This window comes from Oncorhynchus clarkii, chromosome 1 (genome assembly GCF_045791955.1).
Source record: "Oncorhynchus clarkii lewisi isolate Uvic-CL-2024 chromosome 1, UVic_Ocla_1.0, whole genome shotgun sequence".
In the NCBI taxonomy this organism is placed as follows: Eukaryota; Metazoa; Chordata; class Actinopteri; order Salmoniformes; family Salmonidae; genus Oncorhynchus; species Oncorhynchus clarkii.
In genome coordinates this window covers 19,839,716-19,856,329 of record NC_092147.1, presented here as the reverse complement: position 1 = coordinate 19,856,329, position 16,614 = coordinate 19,839,716, and the positions used below count along the sequence as shown (strand labels likewise).

The 16,614-nt window shown below is 41.0% G+C and overlaps 2 protein-coding genes across 7 annotated transcripts; one reads left to right on the top strand and one right to left on the bottom strand.

Annotated features, from left to right (window-relative positions):
- Positions 1–7,657: 7,657 nt before the first annotated feature.
- Positions 7,658–10,509, top strand: LOC139381085 (transmembrane protein 221). The gene is made up of 3 exons (XM_071124381.1): positions 7,658–8,160; positions 8,702–8,787; positions 9,977–10,509. The coding sequence occupies exons 1-3, from the start codon at positions 7,865–7,867 to the stop codon at positions 10,507–10,509; spliced, it is 915 nt and encodes a 304-aa protein (XP_070980482.1). The 5' UTR covers positions 7,658–7,864.
- On the bottom strand, positions 8,597–16,498 carry LOC139381138 (BLOC-1 related complex subunit 8). Of its 6 annotated transcripts, none has more exons than XR_011628540.1 (6): positions 16,331–16,498; positions 16,064–16,176; positions 15,809–15,873; positions 11,641–11,748; positions 11,131–11,296; positions 8,597–9,769 (listed from the first exon to the last, which is right to left on the bottom strand). XR_011628540.1 is itself a non-coding variant. In XM_071124512.1 (6 exons), exons 1-5 carry the CDS (start codon positions 16,365–16,367, stop codon positions 11,227–11,229), a joined length of 393 nt encoding a protein of 130 aa, XP_070980613.1. In that variant the 5' UTR covers positions 16,368–16,498; the 3' UTR covers positions 8,597–9,769; positions 11,205–11,226. The 6 variants fall into 6 exon arrangements, 4 of the variants coding, with proteins under 4 accessions (XP_070980613.1, XP_070980706.1, XP_070980847.1 ...); XM_071124512.1 differs by having other exon boundaries at positions 11,205–11,296; XM_071124605.1 differs by having other exon boundaries at positions 8,597–9,766; positions 11,205–11,296.
- Between the last annotated feature and the right edge of the window lie 116 nt (positions 16,499–16,614).

The following is a 16,614-nucleotide window of genomic DNA, read 5'->3' as shown; positions in this document are numbered from 1 at the left end:
CTTGTGGTCAATCCTCAAGAGGCGGGTGAACAAACAAAAACTCTGACAAACTCCAAGCATTGATTATGCAAGAATGGGCTGCCATCAGTCAGAATGTGGCCCAAAAGTTAATTGACAGCATGCCAGGGCGGATTGCAGAGGTCTTGAAAAAGAAGGGTCAACACTTCAAATATTGACTCTTTGCATCAACTTCATGTAATTGTCAATAAAAGCCTTTGACACTTATGAAATGCTTGTAATTATACTTCAGTATTCCATAGTAACATCTGACAAAAATATCTAAAGACACTGAGGCAGCAAACTTGGTGGAAATGAATATTTGTGTCATTCTCAAAACTTTTGGCCACGACTGTACATTAAAATGATACTAGACACAACTTTTACTTGTGTTGTCTTTTTTAAATTATTGAATTAAATAGTATCAGTCAATATGAGGTGGGAGAAACCCTGTGTATTCTGTACCAGGATCAGGGAACTCCTGTTGTTGTCACGCCCTGATCATGGAGAGCTTTTTATTCTCTATGTTGGTTAGGTCGGGGTGTGACTAGGGTGTGCCATCTAGGTGATTTATATTTCTAAGTTGGCCTGGTATGGTTTTCAATCAGAGGCAGCTGTTTATCGTTGTCTCTGATTGGGGATCATATTTAGGCAGCCATTTCCTTCTTGGTGTTTGGTGGGATCTTGACTATGGATACTTGAATGTTAGCGGCACGTTTCGGTTGAGGTTATTGTTTTGTTTTGTTGTGAGTTTCACTTAGTAATAAAAAGATGTGGAACCCAGATCACGCTGCGCTTTGGTCCACTTATTATGATGATCGTGACAGTTGTATACAGGACACCACACAGGAAGATGTTTACCAAGGTTAGCCAACTCTGACATGTTTGCCAAGTTATCCTGATTACCGCCAGACAAAATGCAGATAGGCACAGTATCTCTATCGGCTGGGAAACAGCTGCGGGCAAGGTTCTGACAGATGGGCTTGGCGGTGGCAAGGACACACCCAAGAAACACTGACATACCCCCAAGCCAACTCACGTATTGATTCTGTCATGGCCGCCAGCATGTCTTGAGGAGCAAGCCAAAAAACTAGGCAAAATCAGCAGGTGTAGTTCCCTTTTAAAATTGTTGGACACTTATTCCATTTTACTCAAGCTATTGGTGGCCATACCAAATGATGCAATGGTATAAAGCAATTTCTCTGACAAAAAATGTGGTGATGCAAGTGTGACAGAGAGATGCTAGACCTGGACACTGTAATTGATTAAGAATCTATTGTGCAAGATATACCTAACTTCGCAAACACTTATCACACAGGATTTAACTGTAGGCCTTTGATGCTGTAATATACAGTTACGTTTCAACTTCACAACATTTTTGTATTGTAAATAATATTAATGAGTTCAACGCCTTATTTAAGTTGCATATTAACAGCTTAGGCTGGTGTTGCACCAAGTAACATTTCACACACTCCATATTTTCAAGCATTGTGGTGGTGGCTGCATCATGTTATGGGTATGCTTGGAATCGTTAAGGACTGGAGAGTTTTTCCCAGAAAGACAGCTGTAATCGCTGCCAAAGATGATCCTAACATGTATCGACTCAGAGGGTTGAATACTTATCTAATCAAGATTTATTAGTTTTACTTTTCATATTTTTTTAAAAATACAAATGTTCCCCAAAAAATTCCACTTTGACATTTGAGTATTTTGTGTAGATCGTTGACAAAAAAAGACAATTAAATACATTTTAATACCACTTTGTAACACAAGAAAATGCGGAAAACGTCAAGGGGTGTGAATACTTCTGAAGGCACTGTATGTACAGTCTCAGGTCTTTTGCAGACTCCATCAGGTTTTCTTCCAGAATGGTCCTGTATTTGGCTCCATCCATCTTCCCATCAATTTTAACCATCTTCCCTGTCCCTGCTGAAGAAAAGCAGGCCCAAACCATGATGCTGCCACCACCATGTTTGACAGTGTGGATGGTGTGTTCAGCTGTGTTGCTTTTACGCCAAACATAACGTTTTGCATAGTTGCCAAAAAGTTAAATTTTGGTTTCATCTGACCAGAGCACCTTCTTCCACATGTTTGGTGTGTCTCCCAGGTGGCTTGTGGCAAACTTTAAACAACACTTTTTATGGATATCTTTAAGAAATGGCTTTCTTCTTGCCACTCTTCCATAAAGGCCAGATTTGTGCAATATACGACTGATTGTTGTCCTATGGACAGAGTCTCCCACCTCAGCTGTAGATCTCTGCAGTTCATCCAGAGTGATCATGGGCCTCTTGGCTGCATCTCTGATCAGTCTTCTCCTTGTATGAGCTGAAAGTTTAGAGGGACGGCCAGGTCTTGGTAGATTTGCAGTGGTCTGATACTCCTTCCATTTCAATATTATCGCTTGCACAGTGCTCCTTGGGATGTTTAAAGCTTGGGAAATATTTTTGTATCCAAATCCGGCTTTAAACTTCTTCACAACAGTATCTCGGACCTGCCTGGTGTGTTCCTTGTTCTTCATGATGCTCTCTGCGCTTTTAACGGACCTCTGAGACTATCACAGTGCAGGTGCATTTATACGGAGACTTGATTACACACAGGTGGATTGTATTTATTATCATTAGTCATTTAGGTCAACATTGGATCATTCAGAGATCCTCACTGATCTTCTGGAGAGAGTTTGCTGCACTGAAAGTAAAGGGGCTGAATAATTTTGCACGCCCAATTTTTCAGTTTTTGATTTGTTAAAAAAGTTTGAAATATCCAATAAATGTCGTTCCACTTCATGATTGTGTCCCACTTGTTGTTGATTCTTCACAAAAAAATAAATGTTTATATCTTTATGTTTGAAGCCTGAAATGTGGCAAAAGGTCGCAAAGTTCAAGGGGGCCGAATACTTTCGCAAGGCACTGTATGACAAGAGTTCAACTCAAGTTGGATTGTGGATAAAAATGACCCATTTTCTTTCCATGATGAAAAGTGAAATAATCCTTTCATTTTGGTTCAGAGCAAATTCTAGGAGCTCCCTATTTGCTGACTTGCTTGCTAACTCACGTACATTGGCTGTGTGTCAGTAAAAAGGTAATTCAAGATGAATGATGTCAATAATACAGCCTAAGAACAGAAGGGGATAGTGGTGGATAAAATTACAAAAAAATATAATAACATGCTCCAAACAGAGGTACACTACTGTACATAAAACAATTTGATAGGTAACTCAATTGGTGAGTGTATAGATTGGCACTAAGAGCATCAAATATCCAATACCTCTGTCCTTAATGTCTCACTTTCTCACAATCTGCATTGAATCTCACTGCATACTTTTCCAGCTAGTATTACTTACATTGGTTGTGCTTGCTTTTGTTAGATCTACAATATATTTTTCACCGTTTTACTGAACTCACACAGCTAATCAAGGCTTATTACTCTTCAATAATCTAGCCACATCCCTTAGGCCAAACATAGTACTGTCATGGTTTATTATATATAGCATGCATTTGTCAGTTCAAAGATGTCAAAAGTTAGTCCACATACTATCTTAATAGATACGGTATATTTAGAGGTAATTACTCAATTATTTATGTGAGCTACACTATTCTTGACTATTTTGGGAGGTGGCACATTGCTTTGGACACTCCTAAAAAGTATTTAAGGACCAGTGTTATTAACATCGAACAATCACAGAAACACACACCCACACTGATCTCCAAGGAGGCCTTTCATGATGCAAGAGTTAGCAACATCCCAGAAGGCCGCTTCCACCCTGGCGATAGGCTACATCCCTGTGTGCAGCTGGATTCACCAAATCAGTGGAGAAAACACACAACACCATCACCTTTAAATAAAAGAGTAAACCACCTGCTAAGAATCATAGAAGCTGTGTTGACCTTTTGTCTAAAAGTTATTCATTATGGAGGTTTAGGTTCAAAGACAGGGCAGAGGAGATCTGTTATGTTACATTCAGTTACATTATAAATGGAATAGTGGTCGACATTATCATGTGAATTAATGCATGTATAGTATCATACATCTTACACGGTTGTCCAATAGCATCCAATAGCATACAACTTGGATGACGTATAGTATTGCACGTCTTTATCTGAGACCAGGTTGCTTCTTGCGCTGTAACAACATAAGATAATTAGGGGGAGAATTTACATTGGCGGTTAGGGAACCTAAAGACAAAGGTTAGGAGAACTAAAAATAAAATGGTTAGATGAATTTACGTAGCAGGTTAGTGAATTGGGTTAAGTTTAGTATCAGGGTTAGCTAAAATACTACAGTTGTCCCTGACACCCCTCAAACATGCAACCTTTGGATTGCTAGACTGTTGCGGATTTCACCCACCCATCCTCACTGACAAACCTCCCTAAACTAGACCATCAGTAGGTATCATACATCTTGGAGGTGTTCAGAAATAAGTAAAATATATTTTGCATGCCTCTGAGGCCAGACATGCCAAAGTATGTTTCCCCAAAAGCCTTATGAATCACATGAAGAGAGTATATTCTAAGTCAGATGAAGGAGCCTTTGGAAAGTGTTCACATTTAGACTTATTTTTTGTTTTCCTGAAACTGCTCACTTCTGCTTTCGACAACATCAGATGCTGCCATTTTAGTATGTGTGGTGAGGCTGTCAAATTCAGAAATAGACTCCATGGTCAGTGTGCATATGTGAGAGCAATTCTTCATGTGTGTACTTTTATAGCTGCAAGCTTATCTCCATCAGAACAGCTTTAGCTGCACTACAGGTGTCCTGCTGTCTTCAAGACAATCACATGCAGATAACATTTCCCTTACCCCTTATTACTAGAGATCAGCATCAGTACATACACATATAGAATTATACCTAATTAAGCTTGGGTTTTCTTGGAACTTTTGTTGTTGTAGGGTTTTAACATGTGCTATACACTTCAGAATGGATCAAATACAACCATGCTTGTTTGCATGAAATCAAAAAGGTATTCTATTTGCATACTAGGGAGGTATCCATGTAATTAAAGTAACTTCAGAAAATGGAGACATAGGCATAGTCTAAATATGGATGATGGAAATAAATAGTAGGAATATTAATTCATCAAACTGTAGGCATTGTTTTTTTGTTAAGTGGTGCAATCCATAGAGGTCACAATGATCACCAATAGGACACATTTACTGTCAATCAAGTATTTTCTGAAATTCAATATACTGTAAACTGAACAAAAGTATTAACGCAACATGCAACAATTACAGTTCATATATAGAAATCAGTCAATTTAAATAAATCCATTAGGCCCTAATCTATGGATTTCACATGACATGGAATACAGATATGTATCTGTTGGGCACATATAGCTTAAAAAAAAGGTAGGGGAGATCAGAGATCAGAGATCAGAAAACCAATCAGTATCTGGTGTGACCACCATTTCCCTCATGCAGCGTGACATATCTCCTTCGCATAGAGTTGACCAGGCTGTTGATTGTGGCTTGTGGTCCCACTCCTCTTCAATGGCTGTGCGAAGTTGCTGGATATTGGCTGGAACTGGAACACGCTGTCATACACGTAAATTCAGAGCATCCCAAACATGCTCAAATCCCTCGCTCACATCTACCCGGTACAGTTGAAACCTGGGATTCATCCTTTTTTAATTTGTTTTATTTTTACCCCTTTTTCTCCCCAATTTCGTGGTATCCAATTGTTGTAGTAGTTACTATCTTGTCTCATCGCTACAACTCCCGTAAGGGCTCGGGAGAGATGAAGGTTGAAAGTAATGCGTCCTCCGATACACAACCCAACCAGCCGCACTGCTTCTTAACACAGCGCGCATCCAACCCGGAAGCCAGCCACACCAATGTGTCGGAGGCTACACCGTGCACCTGGCAACCTTGGTTAGCGCGCACTGCGCCCGGCCCGCCACAGGAGTCGCTGGTGCGCGATGAGACAAGGACACCCCTACCGACCAAGCCCTCCCCTAACCCGGGCGACGCTAGGCCAATTGTGCGTCGCCCCACGGACCTCCCGGTCGCGGCCGGTTACGACAGAGCCTGGGCGCGAACCCAGCTGGCGCTGCAGTACAGCGCCCTTAACCACTGCGCCACCCGGGAGGCCCAGGATTCATCCTTGAAGAGCACACTTCTCCAGCGTGCCAGCGGCCATTGAAGGTGAGTATTTGCCCACTGAGGTCGTTAAGACGCCAAACTGCAGTCAGGTCAAGACCCTGGTGAGGACGACGACTTCGCAGATGAGCTACCCTGAGACGGCTTCTGACAGTTTGTGCAGAAATTCTTTGTTTGTGAAAACCCACAGTTTCATCAACTGTCCGGGTGGCTGGTCTCAAGATGCTCCCACAGATGAAAAAGCTGGATGTGGAGGTCCTGGGCTGGCTGGCATGTGGTCTGTGGTTGTGAGGCCGGTTGGGCATACTGCCAAATTCTCTTAAACGACATTTGAGGCGGCTTATGGTATAGAAATTAACATTAAATTATCTGCCAATAGCTCTGGTGGACATTCCTGCAGTTAGTTAGCTACCTCAAAACGTAAGACATCTGTGGCATTGTGTTGTAACAAAAGTGAAAAAGGTACACCTGTGTAATGATCATGCTGTTTAATCAGCTTCTTGATATGCCACACCTGTCAGGTGGATTAGTTATCTTGGCAAAGGAGTAATGCTCACTAACAGGGATGTAAACAAATTTGTGCACAACATTTGAGATAAATAATATTTTTGTGCAGTATATAACATTTCTAGGATAGTTTAATTCAGCTCATGAAATCAACACTTTACATGTTGCATTGATATTTTGATTCAGTGTACAATAACAGGTCAATGGTGAAATGAATTACGTTTCCTAAAGCCAAACATGAAAGGTGGGTGAGTGAATGCACAGGGCATTAGCCTCAAATCAACAGAGCAACAGCAGTGCGCTCTCTGGGTAAACAGTGTGTGTTTCCAAGGCAACCACTGAAAAGTTAATTGGATTCAAAGAGGGAGATTTCGGGGAGAATGAATGAGAGGGCAGGACACCCCATTTCAAATTCCCAGGACCTCTTGGGGCGTTGCACAATCGCGAGCTGATGGCATTGCGTCATATTTTGGCAATTTCAGACGCTCGTGCATGATAAGCGAAACAATAACTAATGTAGACACTTTTAGTTTGATTATTTTCAGGAGGCTACTATTGATTAATTAAACAAACAATGCTTAATTAAAGAGCTATTGAGAACTAAAGAATGTATCTTGATGGATCCTTATTCATTTTAATAGCATGTCTGCACCACAAATATGACTGTGGCCAAGTCAACCCAACATAAATAAAAACCAAGTCATAATATACAAATAAAAATATTTGTTTTCTGGAGCATGGTTTCTTCATATGTAAAATGTATTTGAGGTTTAAATTCAATGCGCACTACTGCAATTGTGTTAACGTTCCCAAAATGCCTTCATGCCGGTGTAATTCATGTTTTGGAAGGGAAAGTGAATAGTTTCTAACTTGTATAAATTTGTATAGTTTCCCCCCGGCTGTGGACTGCTTCGGACGAGCACATCAACGCATTGTTCCGGAGAATCCAAGTGAAAAGTCCATTGTTGTTGCGAAGTTTTTAATCTGGGGATTTAAAGAACATCACATGCTCGGCTGGGGGAGTGGGTGCTCGCGCACAATACGCAAATAACACTCTAATTCCACGATCGGACTCTAAATCACAGGTTTCTTACCTTTTCCTATTCAAAACATTTTTCTACACTTAAAACGACATTTTATGTTAGTTTGAAGCCTTTGGAAAAGAGGACCGCAAGAAGGATCCGGAGGATAAAGTGGATTCCCACCGCGATAACTTTTTCCAAGGAAGACAAGTGCGTCGACGTCAGTCCGTGATTTATTACCCAAATATGACGGTTTACAGCCAGCGGTCTTTGATGGTCCTTGCTTTATTAGGGATCCTATCAGGGATTATGTCTCTGCTATCGGTCAATCTGATTTTCCATTTACAAACACAACAGATTGCTGTGAAGGAATCTCCCCCCACCATCTCCATCGTGCCAACTAATGTTTGGGCAGTGCTGAAGCCAGTGTCTACAGTGCTTTCTGCTCTGTCTCTCACGCTCAATTTGAGCTCTGCCGTGGTCTGCCTTCTGCACAGCTACTTTACAACCGAGATATGCAAAGGAGAAGATGATACTGAAAGGTAAATCCATCAACACACCTATACTTAGGATGCTATTTGTTGTAGGCTAACATCAGTGATACACCAGTAGTTTATTTGGTTGAATAATGTGCTTTAATTAGCCTATATTAATGTTTGACATTGATAGAAATTAAAGAATACTACATTCTTATACATTCATAACTTTCAGTGTGTGCAGAGGCTGCTTAAATGACCGACCCCTATCTCTAAACTTGGTATGAATCCTGGACAAACAATAGCATTTCCTCATTATGCACCCAGTGCACGGCCCCTGGCCTCAGTGGCCCTGCTCTTTCCCACTTTGGCTTATGAATGTACTTTAATTTAGCTTCTGTGCACTCCAGTGCAAGTAATGACAAAGCATTCTGTTTAAAACGATCGATTTTGAGCAGAAAAGTATCCCACATGATAGAACAATTATGGACAGAAGGCCTAATTGCAAACTTGAATTTATTTATTTTGGTCTAAATACATAATTTAGCACTTTCCACAAATAGTATGGTCATGTAACTGATTGCATTTGCTTCATTTCCGCCCACAGAGCAGACTGGTTCCTATTGGATAGCCGAGCTGTCCGACATGTGGCCATCGGACTATTTTGCCTTGGAGTTTCAGTATACTTAGCAGGTAAGACCAACAACAGTAAGGCCTAGTTAATGACCAGAACATATTGTGGACCAAAGCAATCTGCATCCAGCTGGTCTTAACACCCCAAACTCATTGGCAAAATCAAAAGTAACAAACTGCTACATATTTGGTAGCGTTATGTACACAGTAGTCAGCCCACATAACTCTATTCCACATAAAGTAACTCCCAAAAGCAATAAAATCAGATTTAAAAAAGACAAATACACCTTATGGAACAGTGAGGACTGAAGGGTCACACACACATGGGTACATATGTACACACACAGGTACCTGACACACACATATGCACACACCTGGATAGTGTGTTGCATTAGAGTAGTGGCCTGCAGAGAGACAGTTAATATGTTGTAACATTTATTTTTGTTTAAAATTATATTCTAATATATATTACTGCATTCATTTTTGCTGGATCCCAAGAAGTGTAGCTGTTGCTTTGGCAGCAGCTAATGGGGTTCCATAATAAATACAAATGAACCTCACGTGCAAGCTTTTAAATTAATCTGCTTTAGCTAAATTATCAGACATTACATATGTTTAGACCAACGGCTAAACAATTAACAGCTTCTACCAAATAGTTGTGACCCTAGAAAGGAAAACTTATTTTAGATTCCTACAGATATATTCCAGTTAATTTGCAGCAGAGGCAAAAGTCACTACTTTCAGAGTCCCTCCAATTGATTCATACACAAGGCCCAAAATAATGACTTTGACATGTTAATGCATGTGCTGGCAAAGCAAAGCTGCTGGCTTTCCATTCCATTGAGTCTCTTGTTGAGGTGGTGGGGGCAGGGCACCATTGTGATGGTAGGGTGAATGACCTCCTGACCCCACAGCTCCTTTTCAGAGGGAACTTAGCCAGAGCCTCACTGCAATGCCACAATGTCGTCATCATCATCATGTCCCAGAGCTGTGTTTTTCTCCTCCTTCCTTCAGCACTCTTGGGTCTGTGGTTCTTCTCCTGCTGAGAGATGTCCAATATAGTAAAATAGGTCAAAAACACAACCGTGGCAATGCACTACATTAGTTATCCACCCCAGGGAGAAAAAGGGATCTGAAAAGTGATCTTTCTTACAGTGTATAGACTCATCTTTCTGTACCTGTCACTGTGTCCATCTCCCCCTCTTACTCTGTTTATCTTTCTCTCTCTATCCCTCTCTCTCTGCTGCAGCTATGTCCATCTACATGCTGCTGGTGTTTGAGGTAGAGACAGGCATAGCGAGCGCATGCGTACTGGCCTCGGGCATCCTGATTCTGCTGATGATCGTGATTCACTCCCTGGTCAAAGCCGCCCGTACCGCCCAACACTACCGCGATGGGGAACACACTGACACCTTGTACCAGAACCAGCACGGTGGGAGCACCCCTGCTGCCCGGCAAGGCAAGCTCCAAGACGGGGAAAAACCCAGGAGGCACCGCAACAACTCCCAACTCCACCGGCATTTGTCCTACCCCCCTCCCTGCACCGACCCTAAGCAGCATCACCAGCATCAGTACTCCCCATCCCATAGCCCTCAGAGCCACAGCAGTGACAAGGAGGGCTACAGTAGTGGTGGAAGTGGTTCTAGAATGCACAGGACCCCGTCAACAGAGTCAGGGCTGCTGCAGTCTCCATCTAAGCCCTGGAATGGCATTAACAATGAGATGCGGAGCGTGCTGGCCCGCAAGTCAGGAGCCTCCAGTAAAGACTCTACTCTGGTGTGACCTGACCTACAAAATCTTAGCAGTTAGTACATTCCTAACCAACCATCAAACGTTCCGAAGAATACAGTATGGATAGAAAATATCTGAAGCTATTTAAAAGCTCTGAGCTATCCCTTCATGATCCAAGCACCACTAATACTATTACTGTACATTTCAATACAGACATACAGTGAAACTGTCATTTTAATACACCTTTCCTAACATCTCGTTCCCTTATTGCCTTTGTATTGACTTTTTACACAGAAACCATCACTATTAAACCCTCTAGAATGTTTACTTACTGGTATTCCAATGGAAAATGTTAGTAACTTATAGCTACAGCTAATGCTATAGTTGCTACGTGATTATACTATTTAACAAGTGGCAGAGAAATGCTTTATATTTTCAAAGTTGTTTGGTAAAGACCAAAGGTGGTCTTTGAAATATATTGCCAAAACTGTATATTACACAATGTGTAGATAAATTTGGTAGTGTTTAGTCTGCATACTGTGAAACAAACATAAGTCATAACTTTGAATAAAGGTTGTGAGTATGTTGATACAAAACACTGTGTAAAAAATAAAGTGGAGCATTTTAAGTAAACCAGTATTAGCACATTCAGCTTCATTCTAGTGCACTTACTTGAAAGTCAAGAGAGTGCCTAGAAGTCCTTGAGTCCAAGTATAGCTTTGAGTGATGCCTGAGGAACGACTAACCTTGGACAGTGTCTTCCAGAGGTCAGGAGGAAGTGGATGGTGGATGTGGTGGAGTGGCAGGGGGAATGGGAGAGGGGGTCGCTTCATGTGCGCTGCATGCATGTGCCAATGGAGGGAAATAATAAAGTAAACAGAACTGAGACACAAAAATGGCAAAGAAAATAATGCAAAGAAAGGATGATTGCAAAGGAAAATAACTACAAACAAGAAATGGTGGCCCACGTCTATGAAAAAGTTACCTTGGCTTTCACTCAAAAGGAGTTCATAAGCCTCATCAACTCCACCCTTGAGCAGGGAGATTGTGTTTTTTCTCCTCAGCAGTGATGAGTGGGTTATGGGTAATCAGACAAATGAAGGATACAGTGTTGTTACTGTGTAAAGGAGTGTTATTATGGTTTCCCAGAGCCAAAGTGAGTGGTTGTTTACTGCCTCTTACCTGCGCCCCTGGGAGGTGCTGATCTGTTCCTTCATGCTGATGGCTTGACGAAGGAGGCCATCAATGCTTTTGAAGTACAGGCTGCTGTTTGTCATGCTTTTCACTGCACTGGAAATGAAAATATGAATGTGTGTTAACAAATACAACATTGAATTGCCGATCAATGTTTTCAATATAATTAAAATCCTAACCAGTAGACTTTAAACCATGACTCCAATTCCATCGCATAACTTTGGGTCATTGGACGCCCCCTTTAGCCTTGTGGGAAATGCCCTGGCACTGCCCGATGCACCTGGCTGCGTTGAGTAACACTTGCCTAATAAATCTGACTTTTATACCAATTCTTGGTATACAGTCTGAAACAAAGCACTGCAAAATCGTAGAGTTTAATGACAAGCCAGAATGTTGAATAAATTACATTTGAACTTTACCGGTTGTCTGTGTGGTTGGTCCTTCAGCTGCTCGAAATTTTAAACAAAATATCCACAGAAAAGTATTGTTTCCCCAACTTTTTAGGGCACCGGTACAACACAATTTATATCACCTGGCACATGCGCAAGTCCATGTACAGTTGAAGTCGGAAGTTTACATACACTTAGGTTGGAGTTTTTCAACCACTCCACAAATTTCTTGTTAACAAACTATAGTTTTGGCAAGTCAGGGAGGACATTTACAACTAATTTTTCCAAGTTTTTTTTTATTTTTTACAGAGAATATTTCACTTATAAATCACTGTATCACAATTCCAGTGGGTCAAAAGTTTACATACACTAAGTTGACTGTGCCTTTAGCTTGGAAAATTCCAGAAAATGATGTCATGGCTTTAGAAGCTTCTGATAGGCTAATTGACATCATTTCAGTCAATTGGAGGTGTACCTGTGGATGTATTTCAAGGCCTACCTTCAAACTCGGTGCCTTTTTGCTTGACATCATGGGAAAGATCAAAATAAATCAGCCAAGACCTCATAAAAAAATTGTAGACCTCCAGAAGTCTGGTTCATCATTGGGAGCAATTTCCAAATGGCTGAAGGTACCAAGTATGCATATGCAAGTATGAACAGCATGCAACCACGCAGCCATCATACCGCTCAGGAAGGAGACACGTTCTGTCTCCTAGAGATTAATATACTTTGGTGCGAAAAAGTGCAAATCAATCCCAGAACAACAGCAAAGGACCTTGTGAAGATGCTGGAGGAAATAGGTACAAAAGTATCTATATCCACAGTAAAAACTAGTCCTATATCGACATAACCTGAAAGGCCGCTCAGCAAGGAAGAAGCCACTGCTCCAGAACCCCCATTAAATAGCCAGACTACGGTTTGCAACTGCACATGGGGACAAAGATCGTACTTTTTGGAGAAATGTCCTCTGGTCTGATGATACAAAAATATAACTGTTTGGCCATAATGACCATTGTTATGTTTGGAGGAAAAGGGGGGGGGCTTGCAAGCCAACGAACACCATCCCAACCGTGAAGCACGGGAGTGGCAGCATCATGTTGTGGGGGTGCTTTGCTGCAGGAGAGACTGGTGCACTTCACAAAATAGATGGAATCATGAGGCAGGAAAATTATGTGGATATATTGAAGCAACATCTCAAGACATCAGTCAGGAAGTTAAAGCTTGGTCGCAAATGGGTCTTCCAAATGATCAATGACCCCAAGCATTCTTCCAAAGATTTGGCAAAATGGCTTAAGGACAACAAAGTCAAGGTATTGGAGTGGCCATCACAAAGCTTTGACCTCAATCCTATAGAAAATTTGTGGGCAGAACTGAGAAAGCATGTGCGAGCAAGGAGGCCTACAAACCTGACTCAGTTACACCAGCTCTGTCAGGAGGAATGGGCCAAAATTCACCCAATTTATTTTGGGAAGTTTGTGGAAGGCTACCCGAAACACTTGACCAAAGTGAAACAATTTAAAGGCAATGCTACCAAATACTAATTGAATGTATGTAAACTTCTGACCCACTGGATATGTGATGATGGGCGGCAGGGTAGCCTAGTGGTTAGAGCGTTGGACTAGTAACCGGAAGGTTGCGAGTTCAAACCCCCGAGCTGACAAGGTACAAATCTGTCGTTCTGCCCCTGAACAGGCAGTTAACCCACTGTTCCCAGGCCGTCATTGAAAATAAGAATTTGTTCTTAACTGACTTGCCTGGCTAAATAAAGGTAAAATAAATAAAAAAATGAAAGAAATAAAAGCTGAAATAAATAGTTCTCTACTATTATTCTGACATTTCACATTCTTAAAATAAAGTGGTGATCCTAACCAATTTTTACTAGGATTAAATGTCAGGAATGGTTAAAAACTGATTTTAATGTTTTTGGCTAAGGTGTATGTAAACTTCCGACTTTGTAAACACCTGTTAGTATGTACTTCCGTCTTGTGCACCTGCCTTCGTTCATGAGCAAACATCCGGATTGCAACACATCGACCTGCGTTTAGGCCCTCTAACTCTTTTCTATTTTTACCAGTGACCTGCCACTGGCATTAAACATAGCATGTGTGCCCATGTATGCTGATGATTCAACCACATACACATCAGCAACCATAGCTAATGAAGTCACTGAAAACCTTAGAGTTGCAGTCTGTTTTGGAATGGGTGGCCAGTAATATACTGGTCCTGAACCTGGTCCTGAACATCAAAACTAAAAGCACTGTATTTGGTACAAATAATTCCCTAAGTTCTAGACCTCAGCTGAATCTGGTAATGAATGGTGTAGCTGTTGAACAAGTTGAGACTAAATTACTTAGTGTTACTTTAGATTGTAAACTGTCAAGGTCAAAACATAGATTAAATGGTTGTAAAGATGGGGAGAGGTCTGTCCGTAATAAAGAGATGCTCTGCTTTTTTGACACCACACTCCAAAAAGTCCTGCGGGCTCTAGTTTGATCTAATCTTGATTATTGTCCAGTTATATGATGAAGTCCTGCAAAGAAAGACCTAGTTAAGCTGCAGCTGGCCCAGAACAGAGTGGCACGTCTTGCCCCTCTTTGTAATCAGAGGTCTAATATTAATACTATTCATGCTCTCTTGGCTAATAGTTGAGGAAAGAACACGTCACTTCTTTTTTTTTTATATAACAAACATTAATGTGTTGGTAATTCCAAATGGTTTGCATAGTCAACTTACACACAGGTCTGGTACACACACTTTCCCCCACCAGACATGCCACCAGGGGTCTTTTCACAGTCCCCAGGACCAAAACAAATTAAAGGAAATGTACAGTATTATACAGAGCCACAAGTGCATGGAACTCCCTTCCATTTTATATAGCACAACTGAACAGCAAACCTGGTATCACGGCACAACAACTCTCCCCATGTGACCTACTTGTGTGTATGTACTGATATGTATGTGTAACTAAGATTGACACACACACACACACACACACACTACATGTTGTTTTTAAATGCATGTCAATTGTAAAGTCTTTTGTCTGTAATGTCTTTTTTGTTATGTGTCGGACCCAAGTAAGACCATGCTTTACTACAGCCAGGCGCAACTTTGTTAAAATGCGTATTTGAAATATTCTCTCTCATTGGTATATTCTCTCTCATTGTTTCTAAAACCGTATCACAAGCGAGGATTATTAACATTTCTATTCGTTAAAACAAAGTGTCAGAATTGTAGTTCACATGGAGCCAGCTGTGGTCCATACCTTCAGCTGAGAACCCAAAAGGGGGTTGACTCGCAGTTCTATTAAAATTACACAGAAGTCACTGGACGAAGGCGTTTTCTGTACGAGAGAGTTTTGTTAAGACACCTGACGCTTGGTCTGAACATTAACACACATCACTTGCGGTACAGGTTTGGAAGCATAAGGACCTTATCTTTCATATCAGCGAGAAATACTTAAATTGATACACACCTTTAAATGGTTCCCACACGGCCATATCTCCATGTTACTGCGCATGTTTACTACAGACAGAGGGTCCACCTGTGCTAATTAGCTATCTAGCATGCTCCAAACACCAGTTTGTAACAGAAGAAGGCCACCAAAAACATGTTGTCACTGAAAAATACTGTTGGCTGCAACTGTGATTAAGCCAGTTAAAACAGTGTAGAGTAAGTGTATTTGTGATGCGAAATGAAAGTAAAGGACTTTGTTTCTAGAACCGTATCGCAATTGAGGCTCCTTAAGAGTACATCTTGGGCTAGATTACCTGCATGCATATTCCACAGTGTAGATTGCTCCTTGGCTTTGCTCCTCCCAGCTCTGCATATCTGTCTGGAAGAGATGATCAGAGAATAATATTATGAATTACGTTACTGCAAAAGTAGCTACCGGTATACATTTAGTTTTTAGACGTGTTTTTGGACAGCCCATTATAGCTGCTGTAAAGTAACAAAACTACATGTATTCTCCTTAGCAAGTTAATATGTAGCTAAACTGCTTTGGATTCACTAACGTTACTTACTTTGTGTTGTACTAGCTCTGGGAGGGACCTTCTAACGTGTTCTTGCAGTCGATAAAGAGCCACTGATGGCTCGTTAGCCAACACGTACATGTTTTCCGTGAATTTGTCAGTCACTGCAGAGATAAACATATAATAATATAATATATACTGTTACGAGAAATAGCTACGTTAGCTGTTTAGCTAATGCAGCTACTAGCTAAGGTTAGCTAGTTGGTGATGACTGTTGACTTTAGCAAACAATTGTACTATAAAGTATTCGCTAATTACCTCTTTTAACTTTCAGTTGCATCTCCTGGTCCTCCATCTTATACACAGTATCTAAGTCTACAATTAAATATTTGCAAGGGTTTAATTCGTGTTAAAGCGTTATCAAAAATAAACATGCAGTTTCCGTGTTAGTGTCATGCGCATCACAAATCATGTTCGGAATGCAACACGAATTAAAAAATGAGCTCCTAGATATTTATTCTCTCGACATATCTCGCGTTTACTGGTGAATTGAACAATTATCGTATATAAAATCAGTCAAACAATTTCATACATTACACATG